The sequence below is a fragment of the Leuciscus leuciscus genome (assembly GCF_965113295.1).
Source record: "Leuciscus leuciscus genome assembly, chromosome: 18".
In the NCBI taxonomy this organism is placed as follows: domain Eukaryota; kingdom Metazoa; phylum Chordata; class Actinopteri; order Cypriniformes; family Leuciscidae; genus Leuciscus; species Leuciscus leuciscus.
The window spans coordinates 6,296,229-6,318,974 of record NC_138742.1 but is presented as its reverse complement, the minus strand read 5'-3'; the positions used below and the strand labels follow the sequence as shown (position 1 = coordinate 6,318,974).

General features: G+C 37.5%; 2 protein-coding genes across 2 annotated transcripts; one reads left to right on the top strand and one right to left on the bottom strand.

Moving 5' to 3' along the window:
* Positions 1-4,300: 4,300 nt before the first annotated feature.
* gmeb2 (glucocorticoid modulatory element binding protein 2) lies at positions 4,301-17,710 on the top strand. The gene is made up of 10 exons (XM_082145634.1): positions 4,301-4,395; positions 4,832-5,000; positions 5,081-5,160; positions 7,347-7,471; positions 8,536-8,639; positions 9,831-9,988; positions 12,142-12,210; positions 12,302-12,439; positions 14,662-14,784; positions 16,634-17,710. Exons 2-10 carry the CDS (start codon positions 4,867-4,869, stop codon positions 17,215-17,217), a joined length of 1,515 nt encoding a protein of 504 aa, XP_082001760.1. The 5' UTR covers positions 4,301-4,395; positions 4,832-4,866; the 3' UTR covers positions 17,218-17,710.
* A 352-nt stretch (positions 17,711-18,062) lies between these two features.
* On the bottom strand, positions 18,063-20,996 carry pdyn (prodynorphin). Its single transcript, XM_082145740.1, has 3 exons — positions 20,882-20,996; positions 20,547-20,684; positions 18,063-19,440 (listed from the first exon to the last, which is right to left on the bottom strand). The coding sequence occupies exons 2-3, from the start codon at positions 20,670-20,672 to the stop codon at positions 18,805-18,807; spliced, it is 762 nt and encodes a 253-aa protein (XP_082001866.1). The 5' UTR covers positions 20,673-20,684; positions 20,882-20,996; the 3' UTR covers positions 18,063-18,804.
* Positions 20,997-22,746: the final 1,750 nt, after the last annotated feature.

Here is a 22,746-nt window from a genome sequence, read left to right as displayed (position 1 = left end):
CAAGATCTGTATATTTACAGATGTGCAGCAATAATCTGCACACATTACAGTGTTTCATCTTCTATTCTAGCATCAGGATCTCTTTAGACTAATGGACAGAGTGAAATGTCACCCTTTAAATCTGTAGCATTTGCAGTGTCTCTCTCACAGAAGATAGACAGACATCGATCTGACAGATTTGGGATGGCATGCTCGTTTAGCAGCATACCTTTCATGTTATTTATTTATTACTATTTTATTATTATTTATTTGCATAATTCACAAAGAAAGAGCATTTACTGTAAGAAAAAACACATAAATTAGAGAGAAAAACAAGATCACAATACTTTACTTGTTTAAGGCATTTTATAATATTTATCATTTTTATTAGAGAGACTTCAACTCTGAGCAAGAAATTAGTTCTTATGAAGTAAGGATTTATGATGCAAAAACAATGAAATTTAGAAAATGTTCAATATCTTGATTAGCATATAGCCGGCAGCTGAAAAATAAGTCTTTCTATGATAATTGCTATTGATAATGATAAATGAACTCAAAAGTATTAAAAAGGGCATAATTAAAATTGTATATCCTCACAAAAAGAGTGTAGAATATTCCAGATTATAGAAGTTGATTTTATTTTAAAGCCTGCTGGCTGGAGAGTTTGATTTAACAGAATAAATCATGTTGTTTTGTTTTGTTTGGTTGTTATTCAGCATATTGCACACATTTTCATCATGTATTTCATATGAAGTTAAAATACTTTTGTGGGTATTGGCTTTAGGTGATACGGTAAATGTGACGACCTTTAAGGTTCAAAGAAGAGACGGCAGGGTTTATTTAGTTTTATAAACAGCAGAAAGGGAACACAACTCACTCACACACACACACACACACACACACACACACACACACACACACACACACACACACACACACACACACACACACACACACACACACACACACACACACAGAGAGAGAGAGAGAGAGAGAGAGAGAGAGAGAGAGAGAGAGAGAGAGAGAGAGAGAGAGAGAGAGAGAGAGAGAGAGAGACCTCTCTCACACACACACACACACACACACACACACACACACACACACACACACACACAGAGAGAGAGAAAGAGATCAACACACACACATCTCTCTCTCTCTCTCTCTCTCTCTCTCTCTCTCTCTCTCTCTCTCTCTCTCTCTCTCACACACACACACACACACACACACACACACTGATGCTCAGTTCAGATTGGAATTCTCCCTCTGCGGGAAACAGAAGATGGCCTTTGCTGCCTTCTGCCGGGCAGTTGTGTTTTCCTTCTCAGTAGCCTATATGTGATTAAATCTTAAACTCTTGCTTTTCCACGTGACTTTTCCATCAGTCGGAATGCCTTTCTCTGCGTACAATTACGTGACTCGCGTGGTTTGTCTATAGCAGGCTATTATGTTATAAAATTAAATGCTGAACTTATGCTATGATATTTAAATTAAATGTAGGCTATAATTAATTTCCTCGTTAAACTTCACATGACAGGAGAAAACTACTAGCTACTGGTCTTAAACATGAGGGTCGATTTTCCGGATTGTTATTTTATTCGAATTCTAATATGAAAAATAAAATAAAATTGTGAACAAAAAGCGGAAATGAATATCATATTATGGTAGCCTAATAATATCGATGTTACACGTATCCCTCCTGAGTCCTGCGTTCACAATAAAAGTTGAATAAGAAGTTAGAATAGCAGAGTAGGCTATACATTTAAATAATTTAAAACGGGCACAGCAACCTGTCACGTGATGGTACTTTTCTCACTGTTTGTTTGGAAGAGGCCGATATAATTGGTCAGATATCATCCCTTTGCACGTATTTAATATGATCGATTATACTCCATAAGTATTTGTTCCAACAGAACAAAAACGAAATGATAAAACGTTTTAATGGCGGATTGTGATTTTGAGCCATCACGCGCCCCCTGCAGGCCGAAGCTCCTCTGCGCCTCAGAGGAACCGTTATTTACGCACACGTGACGTCCGTTTTCGGTGTTGTTTGACGTTTTAAATCGATAGTCAAAATGTCTAATTCAGTGATTTTAGTAATTTCCAGGTTTTTGGAGGAATATGCGTCCAGCACGCCGAATAAACTACTGCAGATGTGCAGGTAATTTATATCCATTGTTATTTAGTTATTTGTTTATATGCACAATAAATAGGCCTAGTTATCTTATGTTGGCATTACTGGCAGTGTTAGGTGTAGTGCCAAATTAATTACTAAGTAATCTAATTACTGTCATTTAATTACATTTGCCTTGAAAATAGTAAAGTAATAAGGGATTACTCTTAACTTACTCTTACTTAATTTGTCTGTAATTTAATAACAGTTACTTCTGATGCAACTGTATTAAATAGCCTACTTCTAGAACTATTCTGTATAAAATAATAGTAGATTTAACATAAAAATTCAATGTATTTTTTGTTGTTTTTTACTGTAACCTGTTCCCTTTACACACTTTGGTCAGTTCAAGAATAATTTATGCAATTGTATATTGTTTATTTGAAAGAATTAAAAGAGCAGTTTTGTGTCTATCCTTGTATTGATCAAGGTTGATATGGGATTTAGAAAGTAATAAGTAATCCAATACTTTTTAGAGAGAGTAACCGGTACACTGCTGAAGATGTAAATAGTAGCTAGTAATTAATTAATTAATTCACCCAACACTGATTGCGGGATGGTTTTTTTGTGTGTGTGTGTGTGTGTGTGTGTGTGTGTGTGTGTGTTGTTATTATTATCATTTAGAAATGATTAATTTATAAATAACTTATTTATCCGTTAATTTGTATTGCACTGAATGCTTTTTAATAACATGATGTCTCCAGATTAATCCTCAGAATTAGTTGTTATTATTTCATTGGTTAAGTGTCCACATGTGCAGATAAAAAGGTAAAGAAATGGCCTTTATCTGGCCGTAATCTACACCTTTAGGAAAAGAGTGGGCCATTAGTGTAATTTGCAATTTATGAAGTGTTTAAAGGTCAAACTGTACTGTACGTCTTACATGTCATATTTTGTTATGGCAATAAAATCATTAAAAACATTGACACCCCAGTACATAACACAGTCAGATAAGCTGTAGTTTTGCACTGTATTAATCCATTTAAAGTGATTATATGATTTTGCCTTTTAAAAAATATTAAGAAATGTTTTCTTATGCTCATTAATGATTTTTTGTCTCTTCATGCATTGCCTGCTGAGTATGACCGGTTGCGTGTGGTGCCGTGACCCGGATGGGAGTGAGGTTTACACACACAGCTCTTACTATGTCCATTACAAATGCAGCTTACAGAAAGCAGAGAAGAAACATTGTGTATTTTCTCCTATTATCCACTGACATGCAGCATCTGCAAACCTTATCAAATTTCCAACACTGCATGTGACAAATCCTGAAACTGGCCAATGCTACTCAACAAATAAATATTATATTTTGGCCCATTTATGTTGCCTCCCAAAAATCAGTGATGATTGAAGAGCATTCAGTCTGTCTGTCTAATACTCAAATTTATTTTCTATCTTTTAATTCAAACATGTTTGAACAAGTTTCATTACCAGTATTATATAGATATATATTTATTCAGAAATAAATGATAATAAACCATGTTGATTTATGTTGTCTGTGACCCAGAACATATATGCAAAAAAAATATACAGCTAACTGTTCTATGGATGTACAACTAACTTGGCTATCGGACACACAAAGCATTCAGTCATGCATAAAATAATCTATATTTAAAGGAACAAAATGGTGAAAAAGCTGTAGCTGTAGCCCATCCAACACAAAGGTCATGGGCTCGATTCCCAGCACGGAGAGCATTTATAGTGATGAAAATGAATGCAATGTAAGTCGCTTTGGATAAAAGCATCTGTGAAATGCATAAATGGAAATTGAAAAAGCAAAATAAATATAAGCTGAAGTCAGTAAAACAGCAAGAGTTATATTCACATTAGAACTGATCTTTTTATATTTTTTTTCTTTCTTTTTTTCAAATGTTCCTTACAGATACTTGTTTACTATGAGACGAGCTTACTATGAACTTCCCACAAGGCGGCGCATGGAGGCCCATAAAGCCGAATCCTCAGAAAAGTAACTGTGCTTCTTTGGCGCTGGACAATTAATTAAAAGCGAATAATGATACTGAGAAGGTTTAATAGCTATTAGATTAAATACAAAGTAGCTATTTTGACTAAAGGAATTGTGTTTAAACTAACCCCGCCCATTTTATCACTCCGGTTACACGCAAACTTCCATCTATCCACTTTGATTTCTATTGTTGTCCACGCCCCGTGACGTCATCACAGCGCATGCGCAGTAGAGTCTGTCTGTCCAGCGCTTCCTAAACACGAACGGATTCAAACTCTTGCGGGTAACGTTTCGATTTATACATTATTATTTGAATTGCGCATTTTTCTCTACATACGCACGTATTTATCGCTGTTTATTTCGTATTTAATTAGGTCAATTTGGGCGAAGCGTAAACATTGAGCGGTAAACCTCAAAACATATTTAATCTGTTAGTTCAAGCCTATGAACAGGATTATTATAATTAATCATTGTTAATAAATGTAATTACTGATTACTCTAACAAACTATACCATGGTATTACCATTTACCATGGTGTTTTTACAACTCACTAGAATACAAAGGTATAGTAATGTAGAAATCATTACTGAATGATTACTATTACTATACCTTTGTATTCAAATGAGTTGTTATATGCTATGTATGAAAGTACTATGGTTAAACCATAATTTCTCCACGATACTAATTAAAAAGGCCATTTTCCTTTCCACACCCATCAGATGCTGATTGACAGCTGTCAGATGCTGATGACCTCATGGCCTCGTCCTCTGAGGTGAACGTCCACATGGAGGAGGTGGTGGTGGTTACGACCCCCGACACCGCGGGTCAGACTTCATCCGGCGATGAGGAGAAGAATATACTGGTGGCTTCTGACCTGGAACAGTCTGAGTGAGCATTTCATTCTGTTGTGACTCCCATCATGCACCTCTTTCAGACTCTCACAGCAGCTTCTGTCTTTTCCTGCGCAGGGAAAACATTATGGAGCAATCCATGGAGTCCGAGGCCGAGTCTAGCACCACTCTCTCTCTGCCCAAGGACACTGTGCTGGGTATGACAGTAGTTTTATTTTTAAAAATTGTTTTTATTAAAGTGCCCTTATTATGCTATTTTAAGGGTTCCTAGTTTCTCCTACAACAGGTTGGCATGTATCAAAGGTCAAAAATACTTGCATTTTCTCATAATATACATTGCACATCGCATAATTTCTCAAAGAGTCTGAAACGGTTCAAAGATTTAGTCTCTCTAAACCCCGCCTTTCCGCAAGACTACACTGTTCTGATTGGTCAGATGGCCCAGTCTGTTGTGATTGGTCTACTCTGCTCTGATTGGTCTTATGGTTCAGTCTGTTGTGATTGGTCTACTCTGCTCTGATTGGTCAGATGGCCCAGTCTGTTGTGATTGGTCTATTCTGCTCTGATTGGTCAGATGGCCCAGTCTGTTGTGATTGGTCTAAACTGCTCTGATTGGTCAGATGGTTCAGTCTGTTGTGAACTTGTGATTGGTCTACTCTGCTCTGATTGGTCAGATGGCCCAGTCTGTTGTGATTGGTCTAAACTGCTCTGATTGGTCAGATGGTTCAGTCTGTTGTGAACTTGTGATTGGTCTACTCTGCTCTGATTGGTCAGATGGCCCAGTCTGTTGTGATTGGTCTAAACTGCTCTGAGCTGATTGGTCAGATGGATCAGTCTGTTGTGATTGGTCTACTCTGTTCTGATTGGTCAGATGGACCAGTCTGTTGTGATTGGTCTACTCTGTTCTGATTGGTCAGATGGCCCAGTCTGTTGTGATTGGTCTACTCTGTTCTGATTGGTCAGATGGTTCAGTCTGTTGTGATTGGTCTTCTCTGCTCTGATTGGTCAGATGGCCCAGTCTTTTGTGATTGGTCTACTCTGTTCTGTTTGGTCAGATGGTTCAGTCTGTTGTGATTGGTCTTCTCTGCTCTGATTGGTCAGATGGCTCAGTCTGTTGTGATTGGTCGACCGCTTAAAGTGCATGTCGGAAACCAAACGGCCATTACCATATCTGAATATGAGCTCTTCCTCAGCACTTGATACACAGTGATATAAACAGTGACGATGGTGTCGGTTTTACCAATCAATTCAATTCGAGTGCGAATCCTTTTAAATTGCAGCAAAGTGGATTTGCTTTTCGACATGTCGACACACGAACCAAACTCTTCCAGTCTCAGCTACAACTAGTGTTTGAGGGGCAAAGTAGACATTTTTCATGTTGTCATTATGGAAATTTGTTACATTGTTACGTAGGTTTGTAACAGGAAGTGAGACTGGAATTACTGACGACTCGTTTCAGCAGTTCAGAATCGATTATTTCTTTTAGGAGACAATAATTTTATTTGGCAGAACTTTTACATTCACAAACAGCTATATTACACATTTACATTTACTTTTAGTCATTTAGCAGACGCTTTTGTCCAAAGCGACTTACAAATTAAGACTAAATTAAGCGAGTCATCGTGAAGAGGCCAAAAACAACGCAAGAAGTGCTCAAAATACGAAGTTCAGGCATTGGTCAGAGTAGGATAAGCCCGATAAGCGAGGATTTAAAGGAAAAGGATTTTTTTTTTTTAATGAGGTTAAGTCATTAAACATCTCAGAAGAGATGAGTTTTCAGCTGTCTTTTGAATGTTGTCAGGGATTCTGCGTTCCGGATGAGGGTGGGGAGAGCATTCCACCAGCATGGAACTGTAAATGAGAATGTTCTGGAAAGTGATTTTGTGGCTTTCTGTGATGGGACCACGAGACGTCGCTCACTGACCGATCGTAGGCTTCTGGTAGGGATGTAGACTCGTAGGTGTGAGTGAAAGTAGGAGGGAGCTGAGCCTGTGATGGATCTGTAAGCAAGCGTCAATGCCTTGAACTTGATGCGAGCAGCGAGTGGTAGCCAGTGCAGAGAGATGAACAGAGGAGTGACGTGGGCCCTCTTGGGCTCGTTGAAGACACATACACACTGCATGAAAGGTAAAATAGTGAAAATGCATAATAGGGGCACTTCAAGATTTAGTTTTAACTTAAAAAGTAAATGAGAAATGTTGCCAATAGCTGCAACTAGCAGAAATAAAGTAAGTTTTATTTTATGTCAGTTCATGTTCATTTTATTTCAAGTATTAAAAATGGTTTTGAATGGTTTTAGTTTTAGTTAACAATAAAATAACCCTGCATAATATATCATAATGCCGATTTTAACAATAGACATGCCATGTTCATGTTTACACAGTGAAAATATCTGACGATACAGATGTTGAGGGTGATATTCTCTACCCAATAACCTGTGGGGACAGCAAAGCCAACCTCGTGTGGAAGAAGTTTGTGTGTCCCGGGATCAACATCAAATGTGTGCAGGTAAATACATGATGCAGTCTAGTTTAAAACACTTCAAACTTACGTTTCTCATGATCTTTTTTATTTAAGAGCTTGTGCTTAACTAGGGATGTCTATCGATTCAGATCATTAAACGCAATTAGTCATATATATCTTTTCTGTTTTTAGCTAATGCATTCATTTCCTTCAGAAAAAAAAAGAAAAGAAAATAATGCTATTATTATGTTTCAATTATTACTATTAACTATTATTACTATTATTTTTCTTATTTTCTTTTCGCTAATCTTTATGTACTAAAACAGCTAAAATAAAATAAAATTTACTTTTAATAAAATAAAAATGACTAAGAACTATATAGACATATTTTAAATAATAATAATAAAGTCAAAAACATACAACAAAATTGCTAAAACTTGAACTAAAATTAAAATGAAATGGGAAAATATAAAATGATTCAAAATATTAATAAAAACACTGGTGCTAATTACTCATCTCACATAAAACACCATATTCTATATCATTCAAACTGCATCAAAACACATGAATATGCAAATGTTTTTATTTTTTTTATTCTTATTTTAAAAAATTAAATAACACAATTATTAAGGTCAATTATCATGATTGCTGATTAACCATCTCACATAAGAACAACAGATTTTCTATTTCTCAAACTGCATGAAAATCTTAATGTCTTGACATAAGATGTTAATGACACACTTTAATAAGATTTAGTTGTAGTCACTGCATAACTCCCACACTTTCATTAGTGTTCTTTCCTAGATTGGATGACTTTCCTATTATTATTATAAAATGTGGGAAAGCAACATTATTAAAGAAAGAGCAGATGTGAATGATAATGTTTTATGATCATATAGAAACTTCATATAAATTAAGATTCATATAAAAAACATTTCGGAAAAGGATCTATAAGCAGTGATTGAGATGCTGTGTCATTGTTCTTCCTCTAAATGTGCCGCTCTGAGTAATGGACTGTCCTGATAGGAATATCCTCGCCACATAGACCATTTCACACGTGCTTGGTTTGATATATAACTGTCTGTGCTGGACGGCTCGCTGTGTTCCAGCTGAACGAGCATCTCATCAGTCCGAAGGAGTTCGTGTATATAGCGGGAAAATCCACGCTGAAGGACTGGAAGAGAGCCATTCGCCTCAATGGGACCATGTTAAGGTTTGTACTAGAAATACACCCCAGCTCTGGCCATTTTTATATTAGTATATGGTGGAATATAAATCTCAAACACTTGTCTCACTAATCTTTTCTTCTGCAAGGATGTGTAAAATTAATCAAAAGTGACAGTAAAGACTTTTGTTACTTGTTTCAAATAAATGCTGTTCTTTTTAATGTTCTTTTCATCTCCTCAAATTTTAAACACACCTGTTCTCAACATTGTTAATAATATAGAAATGTTTCTTGCGCAGCAAATCAGCGCATGATTTCTGGAGGATCATGTGACCCTGAAGACTGGAGTAATGATGCTGAAAATTCAGCTTTGATCACAAGAATAAATTACATTTTACAATATATTAAAATAGAAAACTGTTATTTTAAATTGTAATAATATTTAACTATATTTTACTGTATTTTTGATTAAATAAATGCAGCCTTGATTAAACAGAAGAGACTCCTTTCAAAAACAAGCCCCCCTGTAGTCAATAATTGTATCCCTTAAAACTCATCTTTGATCACCAAAATTACATAGTTAAACGTTCTTTTCCTTGGAAAAAAGTTCTTCGTTCCTTAAAATATCTTGAATGTAACTCGACACCCTTGCCTCATTTAGTATACGCGGTTCTATAAATATGCAAATTAGCCCCGCCTCCACTCACTCACAGCAGCTCAGAGATCCACTCGTTGACGATCACACGTTGATCTGATTGGTTACAAGGTAGTTTGTGATGTCAGAAACACCAGCGATTTCAAACCCGTGTTTTTGAGACTGTCTTTGGTTCACTGCAGTTTTAAGGAGAAAATACTCAGCAATGGTGTCGACTTATGAATTTACACATGGTTTGTCTTAAAGCATATTAAAAACACCACATAGACATATAAACAACATAAAAAAAAATATTTTCACCACAGGGGGACTTTAAAAAATCTTTAAAAATCCCAAACTTTTTGAACATGGTGTGTATACCATAAATTCAAATCATTCAACTCCTAAAAAAGTGAAATTAATAAAAGATGGCTATTTTTTCTTTGGAATACTGTTTATTGAGGAATTGTTCACAATAAGATCAGGTACACATATTAAAGCAGCAAATGGTGACATTGTGTTTTTATGTTGACCTTAAGTTCCAGTCTTCCTTATATTGTTGATGAAGATGAAGGAACTATTGTTGCTTCTGGTTCTTCCTACAGGAAGATCATGGATTCAGGAGAGCTGGACTTTTATCAGCACTCCAGACTGTGTTCAAACACCTGCCGCAGTACCAAGATTGACCTGGTGGGGTCCCGAGTGTCTCTCAGCAGCCAGCAGTCCACAGAAACGGCTCCTGCGACCCCCGCCTCAGTGGACGGTACCGACACACAGTCAATTTCAATAGTTTATGCGTAGACTTTCACATATGTTTGCACTTCAGAATGATTGTCAAGGTAGTGCCATTAATTGTTTGAGCAGGGATAATGTTTAACACGTTAATTTGGTATGATTATTTATAGAAACGCTTTTAACGCACCCAGCTCAGACCTGTACTTCATCTTACACTGCATGCAGTTTAGTTACGAATAGGGACGCACCGATATGAACATTATGGCTGATACCGATAATTCTTTATATTTGAAAGCCGATAACCGATATATTGGCTGATAAATCCACATTTTTATGTAATTTTTTAGAGCCTGATTACAAAAACAAAAGTCTCACCATTAAAATCCATGTCTCAAGCACACAGTTAGAATGTTCTCATTATAATTTGATGTCGCCTATATGACAGACTCGTGCTGCACATGTTGCACTTTACTGTATTTTCCTTTGTTGAAGTGATTTCAATCATATTTCAAGCAATTCAAAACCATCATGTTGAACAGTGCGCATCTGAAGTGTCTCAGCTGAAGGAAATAATCCATTATTTATCGGCTTTAATATATCAGCCAAATTTTATTATCAGGCCGATAACGATAACATTAAAAATGAACATATATCGGCCGATACCGATATGGTAATATCGTGTTACGTGTTAGACACAATATTGTCTGTTTTTGCTCAATTTCGCCAATGAAAACAGTTCCAATGAAAGCCAGAGCAGAAGTGTTGTGCTTCTCCGTGCAACACACAGCAGTGTTTCATTACTGAATGAATCTGTGGTTTTTTAACAAAACGAGTGAGCCAATGATTCAGTGACTCATTCATAAAGATGTTCACTTGCTTTGTTCCTGAACGAATCAGCCGTTAGAATGAATCGGTTGAGTGAACGACTCAATGACTCGCTCAATTAGTGACTTGTTGCCACATACTGCCGGTTTTTGTTTAATATTTAGAGTAGCATTTCATTTTTCATTCATATTCATGCCGCCTCTGAGCTACATTAAACAGTCTGTATAAATATACCTAAATGCCACTTCAGATGCTGCTTCTGAAAAAAAAAAAAATGCTATAGCCAAATTGTAGCCTTAAACGTTTATGTGTAATAAATTCTATGCTGAATCAAAATATTTCTTTCTAACACTACTTTTTGTAATGTCCATTCAACATATTTCTCATCAAACACTAAATTAACTTTTGGGGTAATTTCTCGCCAAAATTGAGGTGCGATTAATTTGTGATTGATTTAAATAATTAATTGGTATATCATCATTGTGATTAATTAGATTAAAGGGATAGTTCGCCCAAAAATGATATTTAGCCCATGATTTACTCACCCTCAAGCCGTTCGAGATGTATATGTCAATCTTTTTTCAGACGAACACATTTTCAGTTATTTTAGAAAATGTCTTAGATCTTTCAGTGGTTAGAATGTGAAGCAATGGGGTCCAGCTCGTTGAAGTCCGCAAATGAGCATGCATCCTTCACAAAAGTAATCCATCCGGCTCCAGGGGGATAAACGAAGGCCTTCCGAGGGTAATCCGTGCGGTTTTGTCGTAAAAATATACATATTTAAAACTTTATAAACGAAAATAACTGGCTTCCGGTCGCGGTCGACGCGCGTTCACGGAGATGGATGCTGGCATATGACGTAGGACGTAGCGTAGGAAGCGTCGTGACGTAGAACGAACGTAGAGTTTTGTTTTGCTCTGCTCTCTGGCTGCGCTGTCACGTTCGTACTACGTCACGACGCTTCTATCTCCATGAACGCGCGCCGACCGCCACCGGAAGACAGTTATTTTCGTTTATAAAGTTTTAAATATGTATATTTTTACGACAAAACCGCACGGATTACCCTCGGAAGGCCTTCGTTTATCCCCCTGGAGCCGGATGGATTACTTTTGTGAAGGATGCATGCTCATTTGCGGACTTCAACGAGCTGGACCCCATTGCTTCACATTCTAACCACTGAAAGATCTAAGACATTTTCTAAAATAACTGAAAATGTGTTCGTCTGAAAAAAGATTGACATATACATCTCGAACGGCTTGAGGGGGAGTAAATCATGGCTTAAATATCATTTTTGGGCGAACTATCCCTTTAATAAAGTTAATTGCTTGACAGTCCTAATTTCTATTGCTGTTTCAGTGAATGGATGTTCAGCTTCGTTTTCCACAGATGGGGACGACAGCACTGAATGGGTCACGGCTATAGGAGGTGAGAGGCACTGCTAATGTCTCTGACATTTTAAACGATCTGTGTAGTTAATTGGTTTAACTCTTTCACCGGCCGTTCTTTTCCATGTCAGAGGACACCATGACCTTCTGGAGAGGACTGAGGGATGCTGGGCTGTTGGAGGAAGTCATGGAGGATCTGGAGAGACAGATCCAGGAGATTCTCAAGGGCCTCGAGGAGCGAATCCATGACCCACCACTGCAGGTCAAAGGTCAGAGTTACGACACTAAACCTGTTCATACTAAACAATCTGATGCTGGAATCAGTTTGAGCCCGCTTACATTAATTTCCCTGTGTATACCACTGGTCTAACGTTTGGACACACTAAACTGAATTTGTCTTTCATGATCTTATTATACATGCATATTCATACATACATACATGCATACATATAATTCATTAATTAATTACAATATTAATATGAAATATGTCACATTAATAATTATATGATGTTAAAATTAAATAATCAATATAATAATTATTATTAGTATAATAAAATATAGAACTATTTTAATATAATATTTGTATGTATTCTCAATATTTCAGAATATATTGCATCAGATTATATTCTTCGTTGTTTAATGTTCAATTTGTGGTAAATGAGTTTATATCATTGAAATGCTATTTTAGATTCAGTTTTATTTTTATTATTTTCTGTTTTCATTTTTATTCTAGTTAAATATTTGGGCATTTTGTTGTGTGTTTTTGTAATTTTTAATAGTTTTTTTTTTAAGTCTAAATAGCTTTTATTAAGTTTTAGTTTATTATTTAAAATGAGAAACTAGCTGAAATAAGATAAGTGTAATATAAATATAAATGTTTCTATAAGTTATATATATACACTCACCTAAAGGATTATTAGGAACACCTGTTAAATTTCTCATTAATGCAATTATCTAATCAACCAATCACATGGCAGTTGCTTCAATGCATTTAGGGGTGTGGTCCTGGTCAAGACAGTCTCCTGAACTCTAAACTGAATGTCAGAATGGGAAAGAAAGGTGATTTAAGCAATTTTGAGCGTGGCATGGTTGTTGGTGCCAGACGGGCCGGTCTGAGTATTTCACAATCTGCTCAGTTACTGGGATTTTCACGCACAACCATTTCTAGGGTTTACAAAGAATGGTGTGAAAAGGGAAAAACATCCAGTATGCGGCAGTCCTGTGGGCGAAAATGCCTTGTTGATGCTAGAGGTCAGAGGAGAATGGGCCGACTGATTCAAGCTGATAGAAGAGCAACTTTGACTGAAATAACCACTCGTTACAACGGAGGTATGCAGCAAAGCATTTGTGAAGCCACATCACGCACAACCTTGAGGCGGATGGGCAACAACAGCAGAAGACCCCACCGGGTACCACTCATCTCCACTACAAATAGGAAAAAGAGGCTACAATTTGCACGAGCTCACCAAAATTGGACAGTTGAAGACTGGAAAAATGTTGCCTGGTCTGATGAGTCTCGATTTCTGTTGAGACATTCAGATGGTAGAGTCAGAATTTGGCGTAAACAGAATGAGAACATGGATCCATCATGCCTTGTTACCACTGTGCAGGCTGGTGGTGGTGGTGTAATGGTGTGGGGGATGTTTTCTTGGCACACTTTAGGCCCCTTAGTGCCAATTGGGCATCGTTTAAATGTCACGGCCTACCTGAGCATTGTTTCTGACCATGTCCATCCCTTTATGACCACCATGTACCCATCCTCTGATGACTACTTCCAGCAGGATAATGCACCATGTCACAAAGCTCGAATCATTTCAAATTGGTTTCTTGAACATGACAATGAGTTCACTGTACTAAAATGGCCCCCACAGTCACCAGATCTCAACCCAATAGAGCATCTTTGGGATGTGGTGGAACGGGAGCTTCGTGCCCTGGATGTGCATCCCACAAATCTTCATCAACTGCAAGATGCTATCCTATCAATATGGGCCAACATTTCTAAAGAATGCTTTCAGCACCTTGTTGAATCAATGCCACGTAGAATTAAGGCAGTTCTGAAGGCGAAAGGGGGTCAAACACAGTATTAGTATGGTGTTCCTAATAATCCTTTAGGTGAGTGTATATATATATATATATATATATATATATATATATATATATATATATATATATGCCAGGGTTATTATCGTTAACTTTAATATTTTTAGTCATTTATAACATTGTATATTTATATTTATATTCATATAGATTATGTAGAATAATATATATATATTATATTCTTGTTGTTTAATGTTCAGTTTGTAGTAGGTAAAAAAACAGATTACATATATGAATATATATTTTAATATAATGCTTTAACTGAAGCAAGACATTTATGTCAATATATTCCATGTCTGTTTTTTTTGTGTGATTCAGTGCTGCAAATGGACGCAAATGTTCTATTAAACTTCAGACTGATTCGATATTGTTCATTATATGAATCTGTCAATAGATGCCGCTCTGCTCAACAATATAGTCCAGAACTTTGGGATGTTGGACCTGGTGAAGAAAGTTCTTTCCAGTCACAAAAGCCAGATGGACCGCTGTAGGGAGCAGTACACACGCAGCTTAGTGGGTCAGTACCTGTGTGTGTGTGTGTGTGTGTGTGTGTGTGTGTGTGTGTGAGAGAGAGAGAGAGAGATGTGTGTGTTGATCTCTTTCTCTCTCTCTCTCTGTGTGTGTGTGTGTGTGTGTGTGTGTGTGTGTGTGTGTGTGTGTGTGTGTGTGTGTGTGTGTGTGTGTGTGTGTGTGTGTGTGTGTGTGTGTGTGTGTGTGTGTGTGTGTGTGAAAGAGAGAGAGAGAGAGATGTGTGTGTTGATCTCTTTCTCTCTCTCTGTGTGTGTGTGTGTGTGTGTGTGTGTGTGTGTGTGTGTCTGTGTGAAAGAGGGAGAGAGAGATGTGTGTGTTGATCTCTTTCTCTGTGTGTGTGTGTGTGTGTGTGTGTGTGTGTATGTGTGTGTGTGAAAGAGAGAGAGAGAGAGATGTGTGTGTTGATCTCTTTCTCTCTGTGTGTGTGTGTGTGTGTGTGTGTGTGTGTGTGTGTGTGTGTGTGTGTGTGTGTGTGTGTGTCTGTGTGAAAGAGGGAGAGAGAGATGTGTGTGTTGATCTCTTTCTCTGTGTGTGTGTGTGTGTGTGTGTGTGTGTATGTGTGTGTGTGAAAGAGAGAGAGAGAGAGATGTGTGTGTTGATCTCTTTCTCTCTGTGTGTGTGTGTGTGTGTGTGTGTGTGTGTGTGTGTGTGTGTGTGTGTGTGTGTGTGTGTGTGTGTGTGTGTGTGTGTGTGTGTGTGTGTGTGTGTGTGTGAGTGAGTTGTGTTCCCTTTCTGCTGTTTATAAAACTAAATAAACCCTGCCGTCTCTTCTTTGAACCTTAAAGGTCGTCACATTTACCGTATCACCTAAAGCCAATACCCACAAAAGTATTTTAACTTCATATGAAATACATGAAGAAAATGTGTGCAATATGCTGAATAACAACCAAACAAAACAAAACAACATGATTTATTCTGTTAAATCAAACTCTCCAGCCAGCAGGCTTTAAAATAAAATCAACTTCTATAATCTGGAATATGCTACACTCTTTTTGTGAGGAAATGATTTAAAATGATTTAATTATGCAAGTGTTTAAGTGTGTGTGTGTGTGTGTGTGTGTGTGTGTGTGTGTGTGTGTGTGTGTGTGTGTGTGTGTGTGTGTGTGTGTGTGTTTTTCTCCACATCCAACCACACATTTTGGGTTTATTTTGTGCATACTAGCAGTGTTGTGGCAGCATCAGGTTTTTAAAGAGGAAAACATTACTAAGCTCTAGGGCTACATGAATGATATGAAATCGAATCGAATCGAATATGATTATCAAATTGCGATGGCTGCAACTTAATTGAATTAATTAATTAATGAATGACAATATTTATTTCGAACTGTTAAAAGAAGAAAGAAACAAATAAAATATACAAATGAGTAGAAAAAGGAAATGTATACTCAACAGAATACTCAACCCATTTGAAATGGGAACTTAAATAAATTTAATATAAAATATAAATTAAATAAATACATGCACTGTATACTGAAGCTTCAAGGGCTCTGCGGTGTTGTCAAAATAAAAGTTAATTTATTTAAAAGTAAAAAAAAAAAATTAAGACAGCCATAAATAGTATTATTGTAATTTTACAGTTGTAATGTAATTTTTTTTTTTTTATTATATTATTTTCTTAAATGCTTGAATTTTTTTTTTACAATGAAAAGTGACACTAGTACGGTAATATTTCTTATTTAGTAATAATAATGATTATTATTATTAAATAGCCACACAAAACAACACATTTTGTGTGGAGCCCTATAAACAAGCTCAGCAAACTTGGATTTATACATTTTTTAATTTTTTTAAGAAGTTTTTAAGAAGTGACTTTTTTTAACTCTTTGCATTTCTAGCCCTAGAGCAACAGTGTGACGAGCATCGCAAGCGCGCCAAAGAGCTGAAGAGCAAATCTCAGCACCTCAACAACGTCCTGATGACCTTGACCCCCGTGACCTCGCCTCCCACTGCCAAACGCCCCCGTCTGACCCGTGCCGTTTCGGGCCCCGCCACCGTGGCCCCGACCCCCGCCCAGTCCACGCACTTCACCCTACCCCTCACCCAGCTCACCGGCATCCCTCTGTCGGCTCAGACTCAGTCTCCGCTGATCGGCGGATACACGGTGCTGACGTCACCCGGGGGTGCCGAACTGCATCCCGACGGCTCCAATCTGACCGTGCTGAGCGCTGCCGGCGTCCCACAGGGCTCCGCGGGACACACGTTTGTCAAAGTGGTCAGTCCGTTTCAGCTGGTCACGTTGCCCACAATGGGAGGAGGAACCACATTGCAGAACCTGGGAGCACCAGTAGGGGGCGCTGCAGGCAACACTGTAGTCGCTGTGCCCGTTAGTACTGTCAGTAGCATAAACACTGGCGTCATTGAGACCGTCGGGCCACAAGCAGACGCGGCGACAGAACAGAGAGATGACCAGAAGGAGTGAAAATCTCCTGAAAGCCAGGAAGAAGTTGCGTTTTTTTTGTTTTTGTTTTTTTGCGTTACGCCAATGTATCATAAAATTTGTATACGGAGGATGAACTTTTTTGCTTTTTAATGAGGAATTTGCTACTTTTTTTGCAAAAACAGCCATGGTTTGGTAATGAAAGTCTTTTGTTTGCATTGCATTTTGATTTTATTGTAAAACTGATTACAATGTGGTGAAATACAGGATAAACTGTTTAAGGATATTTTAAATGCTAATCCTTAAAATTCTGTGTTTGACTAGTGTGTATAATTTGTAGTAATAATGTGTTTTTGATGTAACGCTCACTTCGATATTTATACTGTGCACATCATTTTTTCCATACTGATGTTTCATTTTAGTATTTCTGAGAGTACTTCATTACAGTGGAATCTGTTCCTGACTCGTCATTGATTTATTTAAAATTGATTAACCATCTTGTCTTTCAAAATAAATATACATTGATTGTACAATACAGCAAATTTACCTTATAATCAACAACGTGATATCAAGGATTGGGGGGGGGGATGATCCAATTCTACACAGGCAGTCGATATAAAATAGGCTGAATATTCCTCGAAGTTCCACGGTGGACTGTTTTGCAGTCTTTTAACCACTTACCATTAGTAAAACAATGTGTTGAGTCATAAGCTCTCTGGTGCTTTTTTGTGTATCACTGAGTGTTTCTTCATCACATTACTACAGGACTTTTTTCAAGCGTTGTATTTAACTTGTAATTTTGACCAGCAAGTGGTGCTGTTTATCTAAACATTCTGCTCCGTGAGATTTGACTTTAAAGGGATAGTTCACCCCAAAAATGAACCCTAAGATGTTCCAACCCTGTATGAGTTTCTTTCTTCTGTTGAACACAAAAGAAGATATTTTGTAGAATGTTGGTAACTAAACAGTTTACGGCATCCATTGACTTCCATAGTAGGAAAGAAAATACTATTGAAGTCAATGGGGTCTATCAACTGTCTGGTTATCAACATTCTTCAAAATATCTTCTTTTGTGTTCAACAGAAGAAAGAAACTCATAAGTTTTAAACAACATGAGGGTGAGTAAATTACATAATTTTCATTTATGAGTGAACTATCCCTTTAAGATGGACAATTCCTGAAAGATAAGCAATCTTTTTTTGGATTAGACTAAAAAGGGGTTTAACCTTAGTAAATCGTATAGTAACATAGCAATGCAATTTCATGCTTAATTTATTAGAAATTGTAATGTGCTCAACAACAACAAAAAATGTATTGGAAGGGAAAAAAATCACACAAAACATTACCCGAACAATGTTAGCAGGTAACCTAATGGTCTTGCCCTTTATTGGTCATCTTAAACAAGCATTATTTGCAGTAGCTATGTATTGATTGCTTACATGGGGTAAAGTTCACTGGAAACAACAAGTGGTCGGTCACTGAAACGTCCTGAGGGCATGATTGACAAGTTGATAGTGGATGATTGATAGCGTCCAGAGGTCAGCAGCAATTTCGGTTAGCCATTTTGGGGGGAGGTGGGCAATGCGTAGGCAAAATGAGTTCTGATTGAGTTATATATGATTAAACAGCCTATAAAGCATAGTCCTCGTGCGATGAGGGCTCTTCGTCAGAGCGCACGGAGATTTTAAAATGGCGCCGTAAAAACCCGCCATATCGCTTTTGGTTGTCCCATCTCAACTTCGGGCGAATTCTTCGCATAAAACCACCGTATCGCTTCTGTAACACCTGCCGGCTGGTGTTGTCCACCAAGTCGCTTCTTTTAGGACCGAATTTGCGAAGAAACCCACCGTAACGTTTGACTTCATTCAAAGGAACTTCGTTGTTGTAAAGTCCCGTTTCGTTCTCCGCCGTAATATCGTCGCCCTCGTCGTCTTCCGTGAACGACGGGACGTCTCGCTCGCTCAGTTTCGAGAGGGATTCTCCGTATTTCTTCGCGAACAATCCCTTTAGAATGGCGTTCTCCTTCCAGGGTGAGGCGAAAAATTTATTTTTATTCTTATCGATCCTCTTGATGAATCCCCCGTATCGTTTGACCAGGTTGTATGGCTTGTCTTGGAGATCCTCTGCGTTTAGCGCGCTTCGTTCGCCGCCGTCGTCGTCTGGGTCGAGGTCCGCTAATTCATCTGAAAGCTCCTGTAACGCTTTCTCACATCTGTCTAGTGTACCAGAAGATGGGACTGCTCCTTCACATTCTAAAGTACAAGTCTGCAAAAAGAAAAGTGGGACAAACTTGACTCTGTGCACTCTTGAAAATAAAAGTTCCGTTATAGAACCTAAAGGGTTTTACTATCTGATGCCTAAAGTTCCAAAAAGAACGTTTTTAAAAAATTTTTTTTTTTTTTTTCAAAACATCACATAACTCAGAAACCAATAGGCTACACACGGTCTGTAGAACCATATATTTAATGTGTTTTTTAATCTCAAATAGAAACTTAAAGAAACAGAACCATATCAGATTAGAAACAATTTGGGTTTGATTCAGAAACTTTTCAAGTACGAAGAACATTTTATTTATTTACCAGGTTTTTTTGGCGGATTGATTACAATTTGTATAACCACAGTTTTACTACAAATACAATGGTTAAACTATGTTTGGTGTAGCCAACCCATTTTTTATTTGTGGTTACCATGGTTTAACTACAATGACCATGGTTTTTGGTTTTGGTTTATTTGAGTGAAAACCATGGTTAATTTTCGTAAGGGATTTAGGCTAGCCTATATCTTTTTTTTCACCGAAACTATATGCATAAATTGTTTTAATTGTGCAAACTATCCTTTATGTTCTTGCAAAATCTATAATTTTTTCCTCAGCATATGAAGAAGGTTCTCCCAAGATCGTTTATTATCAAAACGAGCGCGCGTATTGTCGCGCTCTCCATGGTCCTGAATGCGCGCGCCCCAGTGAGAGTTTAATTGCAAAAAAATGACAAAACAGATCCATATTAAATTTTGAAATGTTTCCATTACAGATAGACATTTCTATTTGTTGATCTACAAATGCTTATTATTTATTTGATTTTGTTTAAAACTCATTGCATCTAATTTTTCATTCGTTTTACCATTATACTGCCATTTTTGCTTCATTTGCTCGACCATAATTTATTTAATGCTACATACTATCTGCACTTCTGATTAGATGCTAACTTTATTTTTCTGTACAGTACAAGTACAGAGCCAATAACGACAAAGTTTAATCCATTTCAATCGGTTTTGCTCCTGATCGTGCATCACATTTATCACAAAATTAAGCGCATGCAAACTATATCTGGTCATAAGTGGTTCAAAATGAGGAGAACTGAGGGTGATCTTACCAAGCGGTTCACTGCAGTGTCCAGGTCGGAGATCTGTTGCGCGCATCTCAGGCATTGCGCTGAACAATCTGCCTGACTCAAGGTTGGAAAGCTCAGCATCAACACCAAAACATACCACTCCATCATTTACTGGGATTCCTGTGGTGCGAGAGAAGAAAACATAAAACAAGTGACACTATCTTCCTCACAGGATCCACCTTATCTTCTCTTCTGGGAGGTTTTTGAAGAATTCACTTATGTTTGAGGTTATTTAGCCTATGTTGTCCTTTTCTTACCAGTTTCATATCCAAAACCTTTTGTATACAGTTGTGCCAACACTAAATCTACTCCGTTACCTTGAATGCCTACAGAGCTTCTTGTTGTCCAAGCGTCAAGGCGATCACTTGGTGAAGCTGGTTGAAACTTCTTTGTTCTGTCCTTCAATAGTCACTCTTTATCCATCCACGGCTCTTATTTGGACTCAACCCAGTCTCCATACTTTTATTCACGCAGCCCACACACCCCTCCGAATGAACGTTTATGTGACCAATGGGAACAACGGGCCAGTTGATTGACAGGTCCCACCCACACGGTGATGAGGTCACATCAGCAATAGCTTGGCTTATAAAAATAATAGGCTCTGATAATGAAATTACTATGAAGTGCAAAACTGTTATTAATGTTTTTTAACATCAGGATATTCCTAATGGTTTAATTATTCCCTTCACAGTATTTTAAGGGTAAAATACATAGTCTTTCATATAATTATAAACACACCCACTTTGAGGAGAAGGATGTGCCACGGGTAAGTTGTTGAGTTGTATTAGCTCAAGGCTGCAGTCTTGTGTTCTCTTATCAAAGACTGCAGCTCGTCATGTGAATGTCATTGCAAGTCCTTTACTAAACATTTGTAGTGCCAGAAATCACACCTTTTTTTTTTTGGGCTATAAAATATCCGCACGAGATCAAGGCCAAGATATCAGTCGTTGTCCTTTATTAACCTGACATCATTCCTACTTAATGGATGCTGTAAACCACTCTCAGTTTCTGGAACTTCAAAATTCATTTAGTGTGTAGCCTATTTGTGCGATTCAAGGAAAGATATACAGCTGCAGTAAATATTGTAGTGCTGCGGAATATGACTCATTTCTAATGAATCTGCATAGCTATAGTATCAAACCTTCTTAAACACTAACGTTTTTGTAATACACTTGTGATATGCAAGTCTATAATATCTTGATAAATAATGGCATGCATTAATGTTCTTGCTGTATCGTCCCATGACTGCTGTTGCGAGCTTTTGTAGCTCCGCCCCTTTTCAGCCGCGCTCGTTGTGTTCTGTCTTCCGGTTTGTATTTTCACAGCATGAAGGTAAGATCTTAGGATTTATGAATGAAGCTTTCCTTTAAAATTCTTCCCAGTCTATTGACATTTGTTATGACATCCACTTCAAACATTACAACACTCATAGTGACGTTCGTTAACTCTACAATAAGTAAACCCACTTCACTAGCTAATTACTCCGCAACAAAAACGGAAGTTCAAACACAAAATTTTACAGATAGCTGCGTGCTTGTTTCTCTGGCTCATAAGGTCTATAGGCTATTGTCTATTGAAAAACAGGTGAAAAAACACGCTCTGACTAATTAGTTGATGTTTCCCGAAAGAAACATCTACAAGTGCTAGCAAGCAATTATGATCTTCAGGGGGATCTGGACGCAATCTGCGGAGGTTCCCGCACAACCAACATTATCAGCGAGCCGTCTGTCTGGTATATTATTGTAAGATAACGTTTGTGGTTGTGTTTGCTATCAAATAAATGATAGTAAAAGTACAATTATTGTGTTAAAGTTTTAGGCAGGTTTTGGTTTTTGCATTAAAAAAATAAATAAAAGACCAATCTCTTAAAAAATGATGTCATCGAAGTCATTCTAAGAATGTGGATCAGTGGGAGATTTTACCAGAGAGGGTCTTCATTATTGGGAGATACTAGGATGGCTCTACCATTGGAGAAAGCGTAACGGCTAACTTGGATCACATGTGCCATGTGATAACCAACCACTTTACACCTTTGACGTCACTGAATATCATTTAGAGTTGTGTGACAGTCAATTACTGGCTGTGTCCAAAATCACCACCTATACCCTCATTCACTATTCCCTACATTAGTCTATTAATAATTAACTAAAGAGTGAATGAAAACGAGTGAACGAATTTGGAC